Source organism: Lissotriton vulgaris, chromosome 5 (assembly GCF_964263255.1).
Source record: "Lissotriton vulgaris chromosome 5, aLisVul1.2, whole genome shotgun sequence".
Taxonomy (NCBI): domain Eukaryota; kingdom Metazoa; phylum Chordata; class Amphibia; order Caudata; family Salamandridae; genus Lissotriton; species Lissotriton vulgaris.
The window spans coordinates 1,802,246,430-1,802,270,783 of record NC_141693.1 but is presented as its reverse complement, the minus strand read 5'-3'; the positions used below and the strand labels follow the sequence as shown (position 1 = coordinate 1,802,270,783).

At 44.2% G+C, this 24,354-nt stretch overlaps 1 protein-coding gene across 1 annotated transcript in view; it reads right to left on the bottom strand.

Annotated features, from left to right (window-relative positions):
• Positions 1-24,354, bottom strand: part of LOC147717217 (keratin, type I cytoskeletal 19-like) — a 68,921-nt gene that overhangs the window by 31,208 nt on the left and 13,359 nt on the right. Inside the window, exons 2-4 of the mRNA XM_086920497.1 lie at positions 23,414-23,542; positions 19,571-19,653; positions 14,425-14,581 (exon numbers count right to left, since the gene is read on the bottom strand). Of these exons, the coding sequence (XP_086776623.1) occupies positions 14,425-14,581; positions 19,571-19,653; positions 23,414-23,542 (369 nt within the window). The remainder of the gene's footprint in view (positions 1-14,424; positions 14,582-19,570; positions 19,654-23,413; positions 23,543-24,354) is intronic.

Below are 24,354 nucleotides of genomic sequence, written 5' to 3'. Positions count from 1 at the left end.
TTCCTAGGACACAACTAGTTTCGGAAGAATTTGCTGCCATGTTATACACTGCAAGGAGATACTGGGAAACTACACAAATAGTTAAGGCTGTTCCTTTACAGATGCGCATTTATTATGCATTTACCATCATATGGTTGACGTTCTATTTTCCCTATTATAAACAGGCAACTGCAAATAAGAAGACCCAGCGACCAGTTCGTTACTCGACAAAGTGAGACGTGCATTTATCAAGATTCACAGTTAAAACAAGTGAAGCGGTGGCACCCGCCAGCCTCCTGGAGTCAGCAGCACAGCAGCTTCTGCGGACGTGTTACTGAGCCCAGGACCAGCACATGCGAGTTACAGGCCCCAGACTGCACAGCCCGAGCCCGGGCCTGGTGGCCTCCACGGTACCAACACGTCAGGCATCGGAGGGGGAAGGGGTGCACAATATTGGCAGGTGGGGCGCAGGCACTAGCTCATAGAGACGGGGGCTGGTAATAAAAGAGAATAAGGGATGTGGACAGGTTTGGGCCGCGGGGCAGGTACATGGGTGCTGGTAAATACCTTGGTGCGCTCTGAGGGCAGGTGAACAGACAGGAGTAGAAGAGAAAGACCCAGTGGCGGTAATGGAGCAGGCAACAGGGACGTTGTGGTGTTGCAGGGGTTACCAATGATACTGGCTGAGAAGGAATGAGAGTCCACAAACTTGTGGGAAGAGAACAGGAATCTGTACCTTAAGGTATGCAAGGGAAGCCAAGTGATGAGAGGGTATATGGAGCAATGGCAGAAGCATACCATGCAAAGGAATGCGCTATCTGCGGGGTACTGGGGATTTAAGTGGGCTGGGGCATGGTAAAGCCGAGTGTGCACTAAAGGGGTGTTAAGGCTTCTTCCTGAGGAGGGCTGCTGGAGAGTGACAAAGGGCGGGTGAGATCTCACATAGGGGTGTGATATACCATGCAGCCAGTAACACCAGATCCTCACCCTCCTACCCCAATCACAGCGAAGCCAATAGGAGGAAGGAAACAAGCAGGCAAGTGGTGTGCGCGTGCCACAGCGAGACATCTGTTATTTATTATCACACACTCGTCTGTGCACGATAATTGCAAACAGATGTTGCCCGTGCAGGTAAGCGCAAGTAATAGGCCATGGGCGGAGCAAAGGCGGGACATGCACCCGCCTTTGCCACCTTGCGTGCTGTCTTTTTTAGAAAGACGCAGCAAAGCCCAATAGCTTGTAACAAAATCTCGTGAGTGTGGTCAGTTTTTGAAAGCCCCTCGCCAGAACAGCGCATGCGCGCCGCTACAGGCTCGACCAAAAAAGGTATTTTGCTCTTGCAAAATGATGCTTTGGGGCTGATCCATCTGATATGACTTATATGTGTAAATACCTTCTAGAATGAGGCCTATAGTTTGAGGAGCTTTAGCACATGGAAAGTATAGGGAGGTGTTGGCAAATGAAAAGAGTTAGGAAAGAAGAACACATACCAATGTAGTGTAGATTTGGTTAGATGAACAGATGGTGTGAGTCACTTGGGACATGTGAACCCACATAGTAAATGAAGTAGCTTGAAACTCATGAACAGAAAGTGTGAGAAGCTTAAATTACAAATACACACGGGGTGTGACCTTAGTAGATGAAGAAACAGTATGAAATAGTTTTTGGTAATGCAGCTTCCGATACTTGGAAGTGAGGTGCATGAGGCAGAAAACATAAAAATGTGAAGACTTTCATGCACGTGAACATTTAGGGCCTGATCCCCAAAGCTATTTAAAGGTATACGTTTGACTTACACAAGTTGCAATTTACAAAAGTTACTTTTTGCTCTTGTAGAATGGTTTTCATGTGAGTAATCTGCTCACGGTGCAGTGTGGTCATCAAAAGGGTGTTCTCTGCAGGTTTGAGTACACCCACAAACCTACACAAAGATTGAAATCACAAACCCCTTTCCAACCCATTACACTTTGGAAATGTTGGGGAAATTTACACCTGAGATTTTAGGCTAGGAAAAGTTTAAAAGCCCTCCCAAATTTGATGGGCTGTAGGACGATCATACCTTACCTATTGAGTAACATTTTAAAAATTCAGTTAGTAAGTACATTTGCACTTACTTAATAGTTCTGCTCATGCAAAAATTTAATTTATCTAAGTTTTCCAGGAGTGAGCCTGGAAAACCAATACCCGGTGCACGTTTCCAGGCATACCTTTGGATACTGTTGTGAATTCTTCAAACACTGCACCCATGTAATAATATAGAGCAACTAGAGCAGGTTTACAACTTCCTATAAGAATCAGGCCCACAGGATTAGGCCTGGCTGGAGTTTACTCCGCAAAGTGACCAAAAAACTCAGCTGCGCTACACAGAGTTCCAAAAGCAGCGGAATGCGTTGCACTGATTTTTAGCGAGGGGTGCCTGCCTCGTGCTGTAAAATCAGCCAAAAAGTTACAATGCACTGCGCAAGAGTGCGCTGCTTCTCTCTCCTCAACGCGAGTGGAAGGTTTCTCAACACGAGCCTTAGCGAACAGCTGTGAACACCTGTGCTGAGTAATCTTGCCAGGAGGTAGTCTAGAGTAAGATTTTCCTTGCTCGCCAACTTAACGTTGGTAAGCCACAGGAGAGGAAAAACTCTGCTTCACACCAAAATGCAGAGGTTTTTGGGACTCCGTGCCGTATGTGAAGTGTGGAGTGGGAAAAACTCTGCAAGAGGAGCGGAATTTCACACCAGGCCTACACAGGATGCTGAGCTTGGAAAAATAGGATAGTTTGAAGCACAGTAACAACCAGTATGAGGAGCCCGGGGTGATCAGAGAGAATGAGCTACTCAAGGAACATGATATACAGGGCTTCATTATAAGGGGAAATGGATGCTACACCCACATTAACCAATACCGCTTGTCATGGAAATTAACCACCCACCACTTTTCCCACTCGCAGTCAAAAATAACTTGAGGACGGTATTTGTACACTGATTTCTGCAGCGATTCTGAGTGTTCCAAGGACAAATTCTGCCTATTTTTAACAGGCAAAATATACCTGAGGTAAATCACATAGGTTTCATTGCATACCTCGTAAAACTGATTTGAGCGGAAACCCCAATTTCTGTGCAAATTAGGATTATCATACTACACACCCTCAATCACTGTTGTATACGCTTATAATCACCAATCATGCGATGTAGCCCATGTTACAATCACTCAACATACTACATCTCCAAATTGATTTCTACGTCCTGCAAATCATAAACTGCACTTCATTTAGTTCACACTCTACAAACAATTTGCTGAATATTCATAGCTTCTCTTTATGGAAATCCCCCCCCGAAACAGTTAAGACAGGGAAATATATTTTGTACATTCAGAATGTCAAAAAAATTAAATTTTCTGTCCAGTCTGTCCCATGGTTGATTTTACTCCTTAGATTAGCCTCACACCTGTCTTCCAACCAAGGTGTCCTGCTAATCAGAAGCCTAAGACCGGCTATCGTCTTCAACAGTTGAGGCTTGTGGACATTGCTGAAACTCTTGAGGCTTCATCAGCAGACCCAAGCAATGGTTAAGGGATCATGTCATTCTATCTTCTTGCTGTCTGTTCCATTGTCCGTCCACCACAAGCCTTCATTCTCCTTCCTGCTTTCCCTAGTGAGAGCTTGTTGTTGCAACCACATGATCAGTTACAGTCCTTTACAAAACCGGCAAGTGAAAATTAAATAAATATAGTTATGCTATGCAAATGGATCCACTGTATCTCATAACTAGTTTTACTCTATAGAAATGAAGATAAAACACTCCCATAAACTATTTTATCAGCCCCAGTACAATCTAGCATGGTGGACAGTAGGGTCGACAGCGTGGAGGTCTACCAATCAAATCTAAAAGAACAACGGTTTCCATGACCCCTTGGAAGTCACGGAGATTCCACTCATTTGGTACCTCTGACTTCACAGGTCATGTATACAGCATAAACAGGGATCTTGAGCTTCCTTTACTGTCTGTACTTTCCACTCTTTACCCTTAACTAAGACCTTCAGCATCATGTAGAGCGATAATTAGAGGAAAAGGAGTCGGACATTGAATAGCATTGAAGATCAAATGGTGTACGATGCCCCACCCGCTTCCACTGCTATTTTGGTGACTGGAATGTGTATCCATGCAGAACACCAGCATTAACCGTGTACTGCGTGCTATTTTTTGAAAATAAGTCTGACACTTTCATGTGGGTCGATTTGAGTTTATTGAAGAAACCCAGAGGGTATTTTGAAGGTGGCCATTCAAGCCCTTGGTTGAGGTATCTCTATTCATTGCTGTGCGTCAATTACAAAGGGTGCAATCTTTATGACTCCTCCAATTTATCAGGTGGTGTTGCATAAACTACGACTCTGGCATAGTTCTAAAAGGTTTGCTTTTCCACCCACGGGTGACACGGGAGAACTGAGTTCAATGCACCAGGGCAGAACCTCACCCAATACCTTGTGGGAGTAAAGTTATTGCTTTTGAATGACTAACAAGCCCTGCAACGTGACCAAGGGCACGGTGGTAACAGAAACAAACCTATATCGTTTGTCACATTATCACACACACACTGCACTAAGAAAAATAGACAGTATTTATTACAACAGGGGGAACCTCTTTCTCATCACTTCTAAAACAACTACACAGGATGTGATAAAAAAAAACAGCAATAAGGCATGTTGTGATCAACAAGAATAAAATGAACATTTCTAACATGTTTACAATGTCATTAAAAACCTTCTACCTTAAAACCTACTTCTATGTGCAACACTAAGAAAGCATGGAAAGCAGAGCAACTTGTAGTTTAGAGTTTCTAAGGGAAAAGAGATGCACTGTATAACTTGTTGACAGAAGAAGCTGTCATTATCGGTGGAGGCATGATAGCAGTGCTCTGTGAGAAGGGCAGACACAGGCTGGGGAGCAACCTTCCGCTGGGACTCTACTTTATCTGTAGCAAGTGTAGCCTCTTCGTAGTACGCTGGCAGTAAGTTACACCATCTCTGGCCGATTCTCATGTGATAACCTGGGATAAGGGACTCTCCTGACAAGTGGTCAAGAGTCAGCCCTTATATACTAAATCTTATCAGAGATTGGAATTCCTGACATACGTTTAGGAATGTCTGACATAGATTATGTGCATCAGGGGGTGCATCCTTATTATATCCTTATACGCATATAAATTGAAAGGACATCCATTCAGACTACAATATTTTGGTTATATGTCAGTATTTCTTCTTATTTGATCTTGATATTGTGATAAGAAAACACCTGTCCCAGACTGAAGTCACATCAGGTGTTGTATCTGACTCATTAGCCGAGTTACTTGAAACTTTCATCGTGCTTAGAAAGTTCTTAGAAAGATAAGGTCCAACAACAGCTACGTCAATGGCAGGCATGACAATAATTCTGCATAAATCTGAGGATAATGGCGACTCCCTTTACCTAAAATTGATAAGATAGAGACCTCCAGTAACTAAGGTGGAGTTGGAGTTTATTAAAAATGGAGTCAGACCTTAGGACTTTACGTCAGTGGGAAGAAGACCGCACTTTTGGATTTTTTGACCTGCCAATATTTCACAGTGGAGAAATCCTCGAAAATACCAAGACTAGGAAAGCCTTGTAATGTGGAAAAACACCTTGGGAAGCCATGTATAATTATCAAGCATGTCACTACCCTGAGGGGTATTGCTGGTACTGCAGGCTCCAAGGATGCCTGTGATAAGGGACCCTGCGAAATCCAGACATAGCTCCTCCTCAAGGACGATGACTGTGAGCCAGCATCTGATGCGGTCCATACTTCTGAGCAGCTTCCTCTGCAGGTCAGGCATGCACACTGAACAGCCCCTCCTCTCAGATAATGGCAAAACTGAGTGTGCGGTTGGCTGCAAGTGTTTATTGGTGGGGATTGTCATTTTGTATAAAGGACCATTCCATTTCCAAACAATTGTCATCAAGTTATATTGTCCAAACAATTTAAACCAAGACTACAACTCCCAGAGTGCATTGATTTGTTAACACTTTAACCACGGCGGCAATTCTAAAGGGTGGGCGGGGCTGCAGCACCAGGGAGTGAGTGCTCCCGTCGGCGAGCAAGGAAGGGGTTAAATGAAAACCCAGTAATTGAAAAGCTGAGCCTGATGCCAAGGAGACATATGGGCTCCCCAGTGACTATTAAACGTCACTAGACAGGCACCAGGTAGGAGGAGGGCTGTAAGTACCACAAGACCATCAGAATGGCCAGGAAGAGACAGAAGGCCAAGAGGATCATCCAGCCACTGCCCGCCCCAGCTCACTACAGTGTATTGCTTCCCTGCACAAGGGGTAGACCTATTGTGCCATCCTGGGTTGCCAATGTAAATAGCCCCTTTTTCCTGGTGGCCTAGTATCCCAATGTTCTCAGCTCAAGATTGTTTCTTTCCCTTCTCCTATCATGCTATTCAAGCCATGATTCTTTTTGCAAAGCTCTTTACGTCACCAAAGCCCACGGTCAAACCTGTGGGAGACCCAAAGGGAAGGAGGGATGATTGAAGAATGAAGCGAATGGTAGAAGAACAAAGATGGGATGGAAGTGAGGATAAGCAGGCAAGAGGAAGCGTGGGAGGGATGGTTAGGGAGAATGAAGAAGGAGAAAGAGAAAAGAGGACAGGGAAAACAGGAGGCAGAAGGGATATGGAGAAAGGGAGAATGAAACATGATATTATGACCTTAGGTGGGGTTAGCTTCAGTCTGTACTTGCCATCTATAAGACATATGCCTCTAACTGAATTTCCTTTAGGCACTTGAAGGGTGCCAAAATTCATCACTTTTTTATCGACTTACGAAGAATGAAAGGCTAATTCATCCGTTCATTCAAAAACAAGAATTGGCGAGTCTTCTACTCCACCAATGCCTTCAACCACACCCTAAATCCCCCATCTTTACAGCTAAAACAAAACAAACACATTCCCCTGGTAAATGAGGGTAGGAGGTTAGAAGTAGTCACCAGGGACTGGCTGGTTACGTGTAACCCCAACAACGGCATTTTTTGTATTTCCCTGTGGCCCGCCAACCGTCAACGAAATAGCTGAGAAATAAAACCTTGTGAAACAATCTTTAAAGAATCTGCGTAGGCTCTCTCGCCCCATGCAGTTTTTAATGTAACCTGTGTTTGTGTTTGTTTTTGTTAAATCAAATGAAGCATAGCGTTGCTCTTTGGTTCCTTTTGTTGTTGTCTTCTGACTTTCTTGTCTACGCGTAGCTTTGAAGAGACGCCTTCCATTGTGGGATTTACGCGTCTCACCGTCACCTGTCAGTTTGCAGTAAGCTCTTTCTCAGAGAGAAGTGGCTATTTTTAACTTCGGTTGCCCTTTTAAAATATTTTCAGAAAGCAATTAACCAAGATACTGTTGCAACAATCACTACACATGTCAAGGGCACCTTCACACGCCTTTGATGAACTGAAAACAAGCATTGGCAAAGCCAATAGGTCTCACCTATGCAAGAGCTATTGGATTTGGCAATATGTTTGAGCAATGTTGTACAACAGAGTGGGTGCTGTCCAGCATGGCTAGAAGTTAGCAGGGTAAAGGAGAGTGGCATGGAGTGGCATAAAGTGGAGTGGCATAGAGTAGTGAACAGTAGAGTTGAGTGGCGTGGAGGGGAGAGGAGTGAAGTGCATTGTCATGGAGTAGCGTACAATGTTGTGGAGTGCCATGGAGGGAGTAAAGTGTCATAGAGTGGAAGGGCCTGCTGTTGAGTGGGGTAGAGTGGAGCACAGTGGCAGAACTGAGTAGAGTGTCAGAGTAGAGTGGCATAGAGCGTTGTGGTGTGGGGTAGGGCCGAGTGGAGTGGTGTAGAGGGTGTTGCATAGAGTGAAGTTGAATGGTGTAGAGTAGAGTGGTGTAAAGCAGAGTAGATTCTCATAGATGGAGTGGCGTAGAGTGGAGTAGTGTATCATAGAATGGAGTGGAGCAGAGTGGCATGGAATGGCAAAGAGGGAGTAGGGTCGCAGAATGGCACAGATTGGTGTAGAGTGCTGTAGAGTGGAGTGACAGAGTGGAGTAGAGTTTACTGGAGTAGAGCATCATAGAGTGGAGTATCGTGGAGTGGAGTGCTGTAGAGTGTAGTGTTGTAGAGTGCAGTAGCAAAGAGTTCAGTGGCAGAGAGTGCAGTGCTGCAGAGTAGAGTGTCGTAGAAAGTAGTGAAGTAGAGTAGAGTGGCGTTGGGTGCATTGGAGTAGAGTGCAGTGGCATAGAGTGGTGCAAATTAAAGTGATAGAGTGCAATGGTGTAGAGTGGCATAGAGTGCAGTGGCAGAGTAGATTATAGTGGCGTACAGTGCAGTTGTGCAGAGTAGATTGGTATAGCCTTCAATGGCATAGAGTGTATTGGTTTTGAGTAAAGTGGTATAGAGAACGTTGGTGTTGAGAGCAGTGGCACAGAATGCAGAGGTATAAATTTGAGTGGCATAGAGTAGAGTGGAATGGAGTGGCGTGGACAGAAGTGGCATAGAGTAGATTGTTTCAGAGTAGAGTGAAGTGGCGGTAGAGTACAGTGGTATAGGGTAGAGTGTCCTAGAGTGCAGTGGTGCTGAGTAAATTAGAGTGGATTGGCGTAAAATACAGTGGTGCGCATCGATGCAGAGTTAAGTGGCACAAAGTTTAGTGGCAAAGAGAGCAGTGCTGCAGAGTAGAGTTATGTAGAGTAAAGTGGAGTGAAGTGGTGAAGGGTAGGATGCAGTGGCATAAGACTGGAGTGATGTAGAGTAGAGTGGTGTAGAGCGCATTGGCATACAGGAGAGTGGCACAGTGGCAAAAAGTGCAGTGGCATAGAGTGCAGTAGAGTGGCATAGAGTGCAGTAGTGTAGAGTACAGCACAGTGGCATAGAGTGCAGTGTTGAAGAGTGCAGGCATGCAGAGTAGAGTGTTGCAGAGAGCAGTGGCATAGAGTGCAGTGGCGTACAATGGTGCAGAGTAGAGTAGTACAGAATAGAGTGTTGCAGAGAGAAGTGACAAGGAGTACAGTGGCATGGAGTAGAATAGAGTGGTGTAGAGTGCAGTGACAGAGAACAATGGTGTAGAGTGATGTAACGTGCAGTGATGTAGAGTGCAGTGGCATAAAGTAGAATGTTGTAGAGTATATTGGCATAAAGTGCAGTGGTGCATAGTAGTTGGCACAGGTACAGTGGCATAGGATACAATGCTTTTAAGTAAAGTAGTGTAGAGTGAATTGGCTTAGAGTGCAGTGGTTTGGTATAGAATGGCATAGAGTACAGTGCAGTGGAAGAGTGGACAGGGTAGAGTAGAGTTGCGCAGAGTGGCATAGAGTGCAGTGGTGTAAATTGTTTCGGAGTAGAAGAGAGTGGAGTGATGTAAAGTAGTGTATAGTGGTGGGTCAGGGTAGAGTGTGGTGGCATAGAATAGTGGAGTATAGTACAGTGGCGCCAAGTAGAGTTGTGAAGCACTGATTGCAGTGGAACAGAGCAGAGTGGCGCAGATTGGAGTAAAGTGCAGTGGCCTAGAGTGCAGTGGCATTGAGTAGGTTGTTTCAGAGTAGAGTAAAGTGGCATAGAGTGGAGTGGTGTAGGGTACAGTGGAGTGGTATAAAGTAGTGGCGTAGATGCAGTGTTGCAGAGTGGAGTGGCGTGAGGTGGTGTAGAGTGCAGTGGTGAAGAGTGCAGTGGTGCATGGGGTGTGGTAGAGAGGCATAGACTGAAGTGGTGTAGAGTGAAGTGTCAGAGTGCAATGGTGCACAGGAGAGTGGTGTAGAGTGCATTGGTGTAGTGTGCAGAAGAGTGGCGTATAGTGTTGCAGAGTTCAATGGCAGAGAGTTTAGTGGCAAAGAGTAGAGTGCAGTGGTGTGAAGTAGAGTGGTGTAGAATGCATTGGTGAAAAGTGCATTAGCATAGAGTTGGAGAGAGTAAAGTGATGTACAGTGAAGTGGTGCAGAGTAAATTAGAGTGAAGTGGCGTAGAGTGTATTGGTTTTAAGTATAGTGTTGTAGAGTGCATTGGTGCACACTAGAGCAGAGTGGTGTAGAGTGCATTGGTGTAGTGTGCAGAAGCGTGGCGTAGAGTGTTGCAGAGTTCAGTGGCAGAGAGTTTAGTGGCAAAGAGTGCAGTGCTACAGAGTAGAGTGCAGTGGTGTGAAGTAGAGTGGCGTAGAATGCATTGGTGAAAAGTGCAGTAGCATACAGTTGGACAGAGTAAAGCGATGTACAGTGAAGTGGTACAGAGTAAATTAGAGTGAAGTGGCGTAGAGTGTATTGGTTTTAAGTATAGTGGTGTAGAGTGCATTGGTGTAGTTTGGAGTGGGGTGGAGTGGCATGTGTGGAGTGGTGCAGAGTGCAATAGAGTGGCATAGACTACAATGGCAGAGTAGATTGTTTCAGAGTAGAGTGAAGTGGCTTAGAGTCCAGTGGTATAGACTAGAGGGTTGTAGAATGCAGTGTCGCAGAGTAAATTAGAGTGGACTGGCGTAGAGTGCAGTGGCATAGTGTTCAGTGGCGTAGAGTTCAGTGGTGGAGAGTTCAGTGGCACAGAGTGGCATAACGCAGAGTGGCAGAGAGTGCAGTGTTGCAGAGTATACTGTTGTAGAGTGCAGTGGTGTAAAGTGGCATGGAGTGCAATAATAGTATTGCATAGCGTGAAGTGGTGCAGAGTAGAGTGGCATAGCGTGCAATGGCACAGAGTAGAATAGTATGGTGTAGAGTATAATGGCCTAGAGTGATTTGATGCAAAGTAGATTGGTGTAGAGTGCATTGGTTTTAAGTAAAGTGGTGTAGAGTGCATTGGCATAGAATGCAGTGGCATAGTGTGCTGTGTTGCAGATTAGGGTGGCACAGAGTGGAGTGGCACAAAGTGGTGTAGAGTGCAGGGATGAAAAGTGCAGTGGTGCATAGTAGAGTAGTGTGGGGTACAGTGCAATTCCATAGAGTGAAGTGCTGTAGAGTAGAGCGACATACAGTGGAATGATGCAGAGAAGAGTCAGTGATGCAATGTGGAGTGGAGTGGCGTAGTGTGGAGTAGTGTAGAGTAGAGTGCAGTGGTGTGGAGTGGTGCAGAGTAGAGTTGAGTGTGGTAACGTTGAGTATTCATAGTATGGTAGTGTACTGCCATTACATACAACACATCTTCAGTTGAAATCACCATTACGTTTGCACTCACATACAGTTTTGATGATAAAAGTATACAGAGCACAAACAATGAGAAGAAATGTTATCACCCAATGTATTGATTTTATCATCTGCACAGATCATTTACAGGCATTTAAATGTTGATTTGTGCTAGAAAAAATATAACATTTGTACAGACTTCCTCAAGCAGACCCCACTAGCAATCATGATTGTTTCATAAATCCTCCCACTTTGAAGTCAGAGAAAGAAAAATAAACAGCAAGCTCCCTGAAAGACACAGCCTGACATTCCACCTATGCCTTTGAAGGCACAGCCAATGTGACAAGATCAGAACAAGATTTAAATATCTGTTTACAGAAAGAGAGTTAGTGGAAGAATACAGTGAACAATGTTCGAGCAAAAGGAGGGACGAACTCGAGCTGGACAGACTAAAGCAAATAAAGCCAGCAAATAGAAAGCCAGAAAATGTGAGTTACAAACCACAACGCCAATGGTAAGCAACAGGTGGAATACATTCCTAGGCGAACTTTCTGAATATCCCCAGGATGTGTTTACCAAACCAGACAAGCTGTCTGGTAGGCTGTCACCTAAAAAGTAATTAAGCATGTACCTACAAGATCTCTAGTTCCACTTCACCTGCTCCCACATTCTTATGAATTATTCAAAATGATTAATTATTCTGGCCTGCTGCCCCAGAGTTAATACAGTAATAACTCAAAAAAAATTACTGCTTCAACCATTATCAAACTCCCCTCATAAGTTTGTGTTAATTGGCACAAATATATGTAATAAGGGATTAATCCTGTAAACGGTGAAACCGAGTGTTAAAAGCAGGTTACAGTTCTACACCCACTGAAAAGATACCCCTGAAGGCAGGCATGGCTTACTGAGAGACTCGCAATATCAAACAGAAATACACAGAGAGAACTCTTTCGTCCATGCCTAGGCTTTGCTTTTACATATCAGTGCATTCTGGGAGTTATAGTCTTGGTTCTTATTAATTGAGCACCAACACATGGAAGTCCAGGAATGGAAGTGTGGTGTCCTGCTGACATGGAGCCATCTGGTCGCCCTATTCACGCTCCTCAATAAAACTATTTGTGTAATTAAGTTTAACTTACATGCAAATACCTTCGCTTTTTTGGACCCATTTTAGCAATCAGTTTCTGTCCTCCCAGGTCAAATGTGTAGTCAAAACAAGGCTTTACCAGCTTCAGCTAGTCTTGACCACGGCTGAAACACATATAATCGTTTTTGTCCAGAAACCTAACAACATGTGGTTGCGTGTCTTTAATCAGGATAACTGGTCAGTAAAACCAATGTTTCCTTTTTGTTTTGGTCTTGCTTTATTACTAAGAGAATTGAGGGAAAGTGATGCTGCTACTCTTTGTGATTTCGAGGGATAAATGCATGACCAATACGATAGCTCTACGGGTTAATGCATCTATTGCAGAGATTTGTGAAAAACCTGAGGTTCAAATCTCACAGGTAAATATCGAGTGTTTCATCTTGGTCTCTTTAAAAAACGAGTCTTATTCAGATAAGCAGTAGTTATGACCATGATTTCTAACATTACAAAGTTGCAATACTGGGAAGTACCAAGCATGGGTCCTGCCCCCTCTGGATACTTGTGGCGCAGTAAGACCTACCCAGGCAGTGCCCCCCAACCCCTACCCCAAAGGTGCTCAGTGGCACAGTAAGGCCTACCTCCGCATTGTGTCCTGCCCCCCTGAGTGCTCGGGGTGCAGTAAGGGCTACCCCTGAGTGTGTCCTGCCCCCCGGAGTGCTCGGGGTGCAGTAAGGCCTACCCGCGCAGTGTGTCCTGCCCCCCTGAGTGCTCGGGGTGCAGTAAGGCCTACCCCCGCAGTGTGTCCTGCCCCCCTGAGTGCTCGGGGTGCAGTAAGGCCTACCCCCGCAGTGTGTTGTGCCCCCTGAGTGCTCAGTGGCGCAGTAAGGCCTACCTCCGCATTGTGTCCTGCCCCCCTGAGTGCTCGGGGTGCAGTAAGGGCTACCCCTGAGTGTGTCCTGCCCCCCGGAGTGCTCGGGGTGCAGTAAGGCCTACCCGCGCAGTGTGTCCTGCCCCCCTGAGTGCTCGGGGTGCAGTAAGGCCTACCCCCGCAGTGTGTCCTGCCCCCCTGAGTGCTCGGGGTGCAGTAAGGCCTACCCCGGAGTGTGTCCTGCCATCCGGAGTGCTCGGGGTGCAGTAAGGCCTACCCCCGCAGTGTGTCCTGCCCCCCTGAGTGCTCGGGGTGCAGTAAGGCCTACCCCGGAGTGTGTCCTGCCATCCGGAGTGCTCGGGGTGCAGTAAGGCCTACCCCTGCAGTGTGTCCTGCCCCCCTGAGTGCTCGGGTGTAGTACGGCCTAACCCCGCAGTGTGTCCTGCCCCCCTGAGTGCTCGGGGTGCAGTAAGGCCTACCCCCGCAGTGTGTTGTGCCCCCTGAGTGCTCAGGGAGCAGTAAGGCCTACCCCCGCAGTGTGTCCTGCCCCCTGAGTGCTCGGGGTGCAGTAAGGCCTACCCCGGAGTGTGTCCTGCCCCCCGGAGTGCTCGGGGTGCAGTAAGGCCTACCCGCGCAGTGTGTCCTGCCCCCCTGAGTGCTCGGGGTGCAGTAAGGCCTACCCCCGCAGTGTGTCCTGCCCCGCTGAGTGCTCGGGGTGCAGTAAGGCCTACCCCGGAGTGTGTCCTGCCATCCGGAGTGCTCGGGGTGCAGTAAGGCCTACCCCTGCAGTGTGTCCTGCCCCCCTGAGTGCTCGGGTGTAGTACGGCCTAACCCCGCAGTGTGTCCTGCCCCCCTGAGTGCTCGGGGTGCAGTAAGGCCTACCCCCGCAGTGTGTTGTGCCCCCTGAGTGCTCAGGGAGCAGTTAGGCCTACCCCCGCAGTGTGTCCTGCCCCCTGAGTGCTCGGGGTGCAGTAAGGCCTACCCCGGAGTGTGTCCTGCCCCCCGGAGTGCTCGGGGTGCAGTAAGGCCTACCCCCGCAGTGTGTCCTGCCCCCGAAATGCTCGGGGTGCAGTAAGGCCTACCCCCGCAGTGTGTCCTGCCCCCCTGAGTCCTCGGGGTGCTGTAAGGCCTACCCCCGCAGTGTGTCCTGCCCCCCTGAGTGCTCAGGGTGCAGTAAGGCCTACCCCCGCAATGTGTCCTGCCCCCCTAAGTGCTCGGGGTGCAGTAAGGCCTACCCCGGAGTGTGTCCTGCCCCCCTGAGTGCTCAGGGAGCAGTAAGGCCTACCCCGGAGTGTGTCCTGCCATCCGGAGTGCTCGGGGTGCAGTAAGGCCTACCCCCGCAGTGTGTCCTGTCCCCCTGAGTGCTCGGGGTGCAGTAAGGCCTACCTCCTCATGGTTCTTCTTCAGCTCCACCAGCTCCTGATTCAGGCCTTCAATCTGCATCTCCAGGTCGCTCTTTACCAGGGTGAGCTCGTCGCGTACTCTGCGCAGGTCGTTGATTTCCTGCTCCACTCTCTTCCGCCCCATCAGCCATGTCTCGTATCTAACAAATGCAAATAGAGTGTTGTACTCTCTCTTACAAGCCTCCAGGTTCCACTGGCTTCTTACTCCTGTTACTGATGCTTTGATCTCTGATGCCTTGGTCACACATTTTCTATTTTTTTCATCCATCTTAATTATTAAACACTTCTACCAGCTCTGGATAAACAGAACTCATGATTTTTTAGACTCAGCTACTCACCTACAGTCCACCTACAGTTTTTAAGCTTCCCTATGCCTAAGACGGGGGGAGTTGGGGGTGGGGGGGTCACTGAATGTGCCTCTACCAAAATAGCAGGAGTACTTTCATCAGAATTTCAGCTGGCCAATCATGAAATGGCGGTATGACGGACGGGTCTAAATTTGCTCTCTTTGATCCAATCAGTGAATGATAGAAGCACTCTAGTTTGTGTAAAACATAATCAAGATCCCTCTTAGCTGGTCTCTCTTCAAGACTGCCTCCATCCTGTCTACCCAAAGTGGTGACCTGCACTCAAACTATGAAGGTCGCTGTTCTGACAAAGTGATGCAAAGGGGTGTTTGATTGACACTTAAATGACCTTGATTCAATGGCACGGATGGATGTTAAGTTCTCTTTCTCATAGATAAAAGTCCTAAATACTTTTAGTTTGGGGACCCCAAATTTAAACCTTGCTATCTAATTAGCTGTCGACAGCCAATCAGTCAATCCATCAGGTCTTTTGGAAGAAGATAAAAGTTTACATTATTAATCATCAAGAGCACCATCTACTCAGTCAGGCATGGCCAGAAGGCTCTTCCATCAGCAGCGTTGGTGTAAACAGGACCCCTCTTCCTCAGTTTACCAAAAGTCTCAAATTGCAAGTGAATGGGAAATGACTTTTTCCAACAAAATGTAGAACTTACTTGTCCACCGTGGCTTAAGGATGCCTGATCCAAACCAAAGTTTCAGGATAACCATGGGAATGTCTGTATTTAGGATATGTGTATTTTATGGGGACAAATTTGTTTTACGCTTCGTAGCCTCCGCTAAATTAGCTCCTCCTCTCAAAAACTATATTCTTGTTTGCAATTTTTGTGAATGAGAGCATTTGATATATTGTATTATCTCTTACCATTAAAACTGTTTTTACCTATTAGTTATAGGAACACAGTCGATATTCAAACATTGATTTTATCTGCTGGGTGCATTTTTCCTCCAGTATGCAATGATAACACTGAGTTGCTCCATCTTAACTTGGTGGAATTTAACTACAGATTAACCGAGAGTGCTACTGGGTTTGGTCTAGAATAGATTAGAAAAATGACAATGGCCCTGTCTGTAAATGCACATTTGAAGATGTTTTTTAAACAAAAGACACTTTTTTGTATCATTTTAAATTCATATTCCATATATTCAACTCTCGGATGGTCCCTAAAAGGGGAATACATTCAAATATTACGGAAACATCAGTATGGTCACTGAAACATCAGTATGGTCACTTGTTTCAATACAGCTTCCCACGCCTGAGTTCACATTCTCGATGAGAGAAAACGTATCAGCCCATTAAACAAAAGTTTGGTTTTCCCCTTTTACAACTGTTATCTTTTTTATTTTGTTACAAATATGATTAAATACCTTCATTGCATCCCAATTAATTTAACGAAGACAACAGGAAGTACTCCAGAGGTTGGGCTTACCCCCCCCCCCCCCACCCGCCCACAGGTGGAAAAATGGTGGGGAGCCACGGCCAACTGCCAATTAGGTCAAGGGAGCCACTGGTCAAATAAGTTTGGGAGCCACTGCCTTAATCGCATGTACGAATGTGAGAATAAAAATCTACGTGTGCCTTAACGTGTGATTATACAATTTATTATTCTATTGCGATTTCTTTTTTTCCAGGTTCACAAAAGCCTTATCACTATGGCACCTTTTTAAGTATTTTAAACTAATTATCATTTTGTTAACCTGTGGTGTCCATTGCACATTTTAATTTACCCATTCTAGTAAGTGAAGCCTCGTTCTGAAGTTGACACAACGAAGCAAGGATTGCAGAAACTAATAGACTCCGCCTTCACCTGGGAAGCCTGGTACATCTTTCCAAGCTCTTATCACATTCTTCCCTCGATAGGAACCCGGCGCCTGCTCATTATTACCTATCTGTAGGTTTCTGTCTGTCACAATGCCCTGCTTACATTCACATATATAGAGAAAAAGTATATAACCGTGTCACCGCAATGCATGGATTTTAGCATTGCTTTGCTCCAGCTGACATGGGGGAGCTGTGGTCTATTGATTTGCCATATTGCCTTTGCTTTTCGTGTTGCCTGCTGGCTATTTTTGCTTCTATGTGCTACCGCAAGTGTCTGTTTTCTTTTACAGTTGCTAGGTGTGGTTTTAAGTTCTGTTATTGGTGTCTCTAAGGACTGTAAACATCATGCAAGACATAGATATTACTATTTCAGCAGTCGGATATGAGGCAGATTGTTTCACCAAATTTGCAAGTTATAACATTGCATTCTCTCAAAAGAGCCACATTTTGCTCAGTAACTGCTATAGTCTTCTTGCAGAGCTTTGTCTAGAGTGGCAGAAGGCGAAAAACGATGGATTGGAATGCTAGTCAGAGCTACTGCAAATGGTGTAGACTTATTCCCCCATCACCTTTTGTATGTTTGATAAAATATTGCTTCATGACTGGTAGAAGTTAGTGTCTTTTTTCTACAGAGAATAAAATGGTTCCAACTCAAATCCCTGGTTTGTATCGCAGTTAAGTATTCATTTTCCACTGGTTATTATCTCTGGATGTTGTCACAAAATGATTTGTTGATGTTTACAATATTACTAACTTACTCAGTGGTCACACATTCATACGTATTTAGAATGCAAAACAAAAACAAGTGAAATTCCATGAAAGCCATTTGTATAATATTTTATGATCAATGCATTCATCTGTGAGTGCATGTCTATGTGTGTGTGTTTGTATGTGTAGTGTTAGTCTGTTTACGTGTTGTGTGTGTCTGAAAATCACCTTATTTTCTGTGTGCCTGTACGTGTGCTGTCTGGCCAGTTTGTCAAGACTCAATGAATGACCTGACAGTCTGGTACAGCTGAACCCATGTATTCTCCCCAACAACTGAAGCCGTCAAATGAGCATTGGAATAGAAGAATTGTCAATTTGTAGGGTGACCTGGGGTTTCCCACAAGGATGTTTCTACTGACTGCTACAGTTCAACATTTACTTGCTTCCACTAACACACATACGCTTCAAATCTATGTTGGTGATACCCAAATCCATTATGAATGGATTTCAACTCTGAGAGCCAAACCACAAAATACAGCTAGAACTCTTTTTGTGAGAAGAGAGACAACTTTCTTTGTCTAAATGGAATTAAATCAGACTTCCTCGTTCTAGGAGGGCCAAATGAAAAGCTTCCTTTTGAATGACCCAGGAGGAGCCTTTCTGGCATGTCCACATCTCAGAAAGTAAACAATCTTGGGATAACGTTCCCCACAGACCTCTCACTTGTTGCACATGTGACAGCTGTATCTAGTGGTGTTAACCTACAATTGTCCAATCTAAGGGACATCCTGCCACTAATGAAAAACACTAATCTACTATTGGAACTGACAGAGCCCGTTCTATGGGTTGACAGTGCTACTACCAGGCTACCTATTCAAGACACCAAACAAAAGCTCTTTGACAAGTTGTAAAAGCTGCAACATCATGCAGCCAGATGCTGACTCATCCTCTGGAAACACAACAATGTGAAAACAGATCTCATTTCACTCCCAAGACACCCAGTGTAATCCTGGATTAAATTCAAAAGCACTATGCACCATCCACAAGGCCTACTCAAACAAAAGACCTAATGTGATTCAATGACAAACACGCTAAGGCAGGTACCAGGGTGTCCAGAGTCCTAAACTTTGGAATACCAGCAGAGAGCTGAGTCTGTCTGCTATTCAGAAAACCTCTGAAGATTGACGTTTTAAACAAGCTATCATCTGATCTTTGCCATCATCATGAACAGGGTTACAGTACTAGAGAACAGAAAGGCTTCATCTCACATTCCGCTGGACGCTGCTTCCTCCACATTGGATTGCATTTGATATACTATAGTGCCCACAAGACTACGCGTTCGGGATCTCTATGAAAGATCTAAATCAATAAATATGCACCTGTGAACCATGGATGTGTGTATTGTCACTGCTGTGCTTGGAAGTCTACAGGACAGTTGTTCATAGGGCTCCGAGGGACTGTACTTATGTACCTATGTGCCTAGGTAATTGTATGAGTGTTTCAATCTGTGTGGGCATGGAGGCCTGTGGCTGTGTTCATCAGTCTGTCTCTGTATGTGTATGTGTCTATTCATTCCTATATGTTGTGATTAAAAAAAAAGGTAATTCATAGGCTTTGTAAATGCTTGTTTTTCTCAGTCCACTCTTTACGAAAATCACTTTTCCAATTTTTATTTTTACCCACGGTCCCCTCTTCTGCCCCAATGATCACCAATCATGTCGCAGAGAAACAAGATAGTGTATAGTATGAGTTTTAGAGGTTGATGGTATAGTTTCAGGGCCCGATTCACAAAGGTAAACTTAGACTGGAAGGATAAGTTAAGACCTGAAGTCACAAAAGTAAACTTAGACCTGAAGTATAAGTTAAGATCTGAAGTCACAAAAGTAAACTTATACCTGAAGTATAAGTTAAGATCTGAAGTCACAAAAGTAAACTTATACCTGAAGTATAAGTTAAGATCTGAAGTCACAAAAGTAAACTTATACCTGAAGTATAAGTTAAAATCTGATGCCTAAACTTAGATCTCAGGTTTAAAGTTAGACTTCATGTCCAAACTTAGACTTCAGGTCTAAACTTAGACTGGTCTAAACATAGACTTTCGGTCTGAAGTTTGACTTCATGTTTAAACTTAGACTTCAGGTCTGAAGTTTGACTTCAGGTCTAAGTTTACCTTTGTGAATTGGGCCTGTGGTGTTATTTTTTAAGATGGCACTGCACAAGCAGAGATTACTTACTTCATTTTAAAGTCCTCCATGGCCAGCCTCTCATTGTCTATCTCCTGCATTAACCCCCAGTTCTCCATGGTAGCCATCTGAATCTGTAAGGAAGACAAGAAGTCACATGCATGGAGTACTGGGTCTAAAGTGCCCATCACAGAGAGCAAGGGCAGTGCCAGGGGAAGTAGGAAGCCTTCATAGGACTGGCACAGGAGCCCACGACTTCACAACCGCTTGCTTCACTTGACTGTCTGTTTAGATACTATAATGAAAAATTATTTTTAAGCTTTTAAAGTGTAAAGATTTTTGGGTGATACAGGCCTTCGCCTATGTCTTGAGTACATTTTGGAATTTTGCTAAATTCTCAGGAATACTGTTTTGAAGCTGTGACTATCTCACATACCCATTCAATGACACTGATGAAAATGAACATTTTTATGTTCTTCATGCAGGTATGTCAAGTTAAAATAAATTTGCTAACTTTTTGTGCTTCCATGAAGAAATCCATCACCCTACACAGCATTATTTTTGGTGTGTTGCGTTCCCATTTTGAAAACAGATTTACTCCTGCCCTTCGTAGCGGTAACTCTCTGACAATTTTCAATGTGGGATGCTACCTGCAAATGTTTGTTGAATTTGTCTGTGGATCTTCACCAATCTATCAACCGTTTCACTCTTCAACACTGATACGCTTAGTTATTCTTCCTCGTCAGAATTTAATCTTGAGCAAGAGAGAGAAAAACACACCAGGAGAAAAAGGAGGAAAAGAAAGACGGGAAAATCGTGATAAAGGGAGAAAGCAGGAACCTGCAAGAGTGAGATAAAGAGTCAGGGAGTGTGTGGTGATGGATGAAAGTGATATGAGATGGAATTAAGACTATGGGGCACATGCATCAATCTAGGATTTTGTATTTCCTAAAAAGTGAAAATTAAGGAATCGCTATTTAGGAATTGCAAAATCCTATGCATCAAGAAATCCTAAATTTCTTTAGGATTTCTTAAATTTCGGAATTTGCGATTCCTTAATTGAGAATCGCAATTAAGGAATGGCATTACATTGATTCCTATGGGCCTAGAGACCCATAGGAATCAATGCCGTTTTGCATTTCTTTTTTAGGAAATCGCAATTTGTTGATGCAATGCAAGGGTGCCGAGGGGGGTCCAAAGGACCCCCCCCCCCCCCTGCACCCCTGAAATGTATTTTAAAGTGCATGTTTCACACACACATGTCCTAAGGACATGTGTGTCTGTAACATGACACTTTTCAAAATGCATTTTTGTGCTTTTTGAAACAATTTCGCAAATTAACACGAGGAACAACCTCGTGTTAATTTGCACTTCCTATTTCAAAATTCGCATTTTTTTTAAAAATGATGCATTGCATTTAAGGAATCGCACAAATGTGATTCCTTAAATGCATTCGCATTTTTAGGAAATGCAAAAAAAAAGCGAATTTTGAAAAATTGTTTCATGCATCCCAAAAACGTATTTAGGAAATGCAAACGGCGGAATTTACCGATTCGCACCGTTTGCACTTCCTAAATAGGTTGATGCATGTGCCCCTAAGCATCTTTGGTGTTCAGCAACCCTATATTTGTTGCGTCGGCTTCCGAGCACAACTTTGGGCACCAGTATTTATAATTTTTACAAATTAAGCACTGCATGGAGGAATGCTATTAATTTGGGCTTTTTCAAATTTCAGGGCTGGATTCAAGTTGGATACTTCCCTTAGACAATGGCTTTAAATATGCCCATTCGATTGAGTGTATAGCCTTGTTGAATTGCTTTTCTGATTTACTCATAGGGGCATATGAGGGGTTCATTAAGCCTGGGTGAAATTTAAATTAAGCAGACGTAAGCGTGATTTCTGGAATATGGTGTTACGCTAGTTAGGTGAAATTCTTGAAATGACACCATTAAGTCACGTTACGTAATTATGCAGCTATTTGCAACAAAATTGTTGTGCGAGACGCAAGCAATCAGAACGCTAACTGTTGTTGTCCACTGCAATTGTGTTTTTCAATCATTTTATAGTTCAAAATGCGTTCACATGTCAAAAATTGATGTGAGGGTGCATTTGGTGCTAAAATATAGTGCTAACTGATAGATATGAATTTACATGTAATTTTGCATAATTTGCCTGAACTTTCACATAATTACACAAAAGCAAATTACGCAAATTTCACACCTCCTAGCTTAATCGGAGCAAAAGGATGAGTCTATTTATTCCATTGATTTAACATCATAAACAACTAGGCGTGGTAAGACACCAAATATGAGTGCATATATGGGAAAATGAAGTGAGGGAAGCCCAAGGGAAGTGAGGCAGTGTGTCAGGACACCAGGTATTGGTTTACGTGGAAATTTAGGCAGAAGGGAATGTCTAAGGGAGATGACAGGTAGGTAGTGGTGGCCGGCACAGTTAAGAGCGGTAAGGCAGGGTCGGGGGAGTCAACAACCACCTGGGTAGGCATAAAACCACTTACCTTGCGCTCACCTTTTTTTCCAAAGAGAGGTTGCAAGTGACATTGTAGACAATGAGAGCAAAAACAGCGTTCGTGTTGTCTATGTCGATACTGAGAACCCTGAGATGAAAAACTGCTTGTTGACACCCGCTCTTCCACACTTATCTCTCTCTATATATGTGTATAGGAGAATTTCATGAGCTCTTATGTCGATCAAGTGACCTGAACTCATCCTTATACATTTAATAGACACATACTGATCTTCCTTTCTAAAAATGTATCCATTTAGAACAGGACTGTCAGAAGGAGGCATACATGAGGAATTATGCCCCAGCCCCTCGGATTTCCAGGGCCACACACTGCTTCAGCAAAAGGTATTCATAGATTATTAAATAATAGCTAACCTGCCAGCTTCATCAAATAAAAGAGGCCGCGTATATGGCCATATAAATAGATGGGGACAGACACCATGTTTTTTTCTTTCACTCAGCGCATTTTTATTACCTGGAAACTAGTGCTTTTAGCACCTGGCAAAAATGAAAGAAACATCTAGAGGGCCCCGCTTTAGGATTTAGTCCTACGTCCCTAATAATTGCCATCTGGCTGTTATTTTGCTGGCTCTGCTGTATTTTTAGATTACAAAATTTGATAAAAATCAGGAAATGTAGGTGTGTGTTTTCCTTTTGAAAATAAATAATTAGATCAGGAAATAAAAGTAAAAGCTACACCCTATATTGGAACCTTCTCACAAAGCAGAGTTTTCCAACCAGTTATGAATTAGTGGGATTTTTCACATCTGATTGGCATTTCACAAAGACAAAAAATGGGAGGTACTTTTTTTTAGGAATGTGGAATCCCTCATTGGAGATAGCAGGTGGGATTTATGGTTGTCTCTATCCACCAACTCAAAAGTGTCCAAGTTGCTGCAGTGTGGCTATTATTCATGCATACAACTGAAAAGATTGATTGATGGAGTCTGTACATTTCGTACAGCAGACCTCCAGCCTTTTTAGGTCTTGTATTAGCCAAGACGTTTAAAAAAAAAATAAGAATGTAAACTATACATTCTTACTTATGGGACTTTCAGTCAGCCATTTACATCCATTGGTATGCTGTAATGTCATTCACATTTTGCTTTTGCACACCACAGCATACAGCGTAGGGCAGAGGGTCAGAACATTCAGCCACTGGCTTACCTTTCTGTGAGTGACAGCATTTAGCTCTTGCACAATGTGCACAACTGCATAATAAGTAGTCCGCATAATAAGTAGTCCTCTTCAGTGTCAGGAGCTACTAGTGCAATGCTTGGTTTTAATAAATACCTGCCTTCATATTAAAATATTCACAAACATAATAGGCATTGGTAAAGCCAAGAAAACAGAAGCCTCTACAGTACCTGTGATTGGAGCAGACTGATGTTGGCATAGTAATCACTCAGATCCTGGTCGATCACTGGTGATCTTGTCTTCAGGAATTCACGGATCTTCAGCTCCAGCTCCTGATTGGCCTCTTCAAGAGACCTCACCTATTGGGAGTGCGATAATATAACTGAACTTATATACAGCAAGGAGATGTTTCTGCCAGTCAAAACCAATCAAAAGCAAATGCATTCTGTATATCTGTGTACTGCCACAGCTCTGAAGACAGAATGAGTCAGACAGAGCAAGAAACAAACAGCTTAAAGCGAAGAAAATGCTGAATTTAATGGAAAAAGCAGAAGAATGAAAAAGAAAAGTGCATACTGTTTACTATAAACTTGATAAGTAAAGAAACAGGCTCACATATAATCACACAACACAGAGCACCCTGCACCTTTTTATCCAAGGATTTCATCCCAGATGTAACACACCTGAGTGAGATGTGGGTATGCAAATGTTCTAACAGACACACTCTGCTGCATATTTATGGCCTAGGAACGCACAGCTGCACAGCGTGACAGGAAAAGGGTAGGAATGTGCTGTATTTAAGGCAATATGGTGCCTTCCTGTTCTTTCCCATGTGCTGGCACCCTTTAAGCATCCCAGCACCAATGCAGGTACCCTTGCACTATTGTGTAAGTACGTTGCATTCAGGACTGTTTTTGTGCAAGAAGGGACACCTTCCTGCACAAAAACAATCCAGGGAGGCATATTCCTTTTACTATATTTGGTGCTGCAGAATGCAGGACACATAGAAAGAAACAAGTAGAAATAGATATAATTCTCCTCATTACACCTGCCATGGGAAGGTGTCAGATTTTGGTGCATCCCCGGATTTACAGGTTCTTGTAAATCTGTGGATGCATGAAAATCCATGGGAGTTGTGCGGGAACACCCACATGACCCCCATGGAACATCT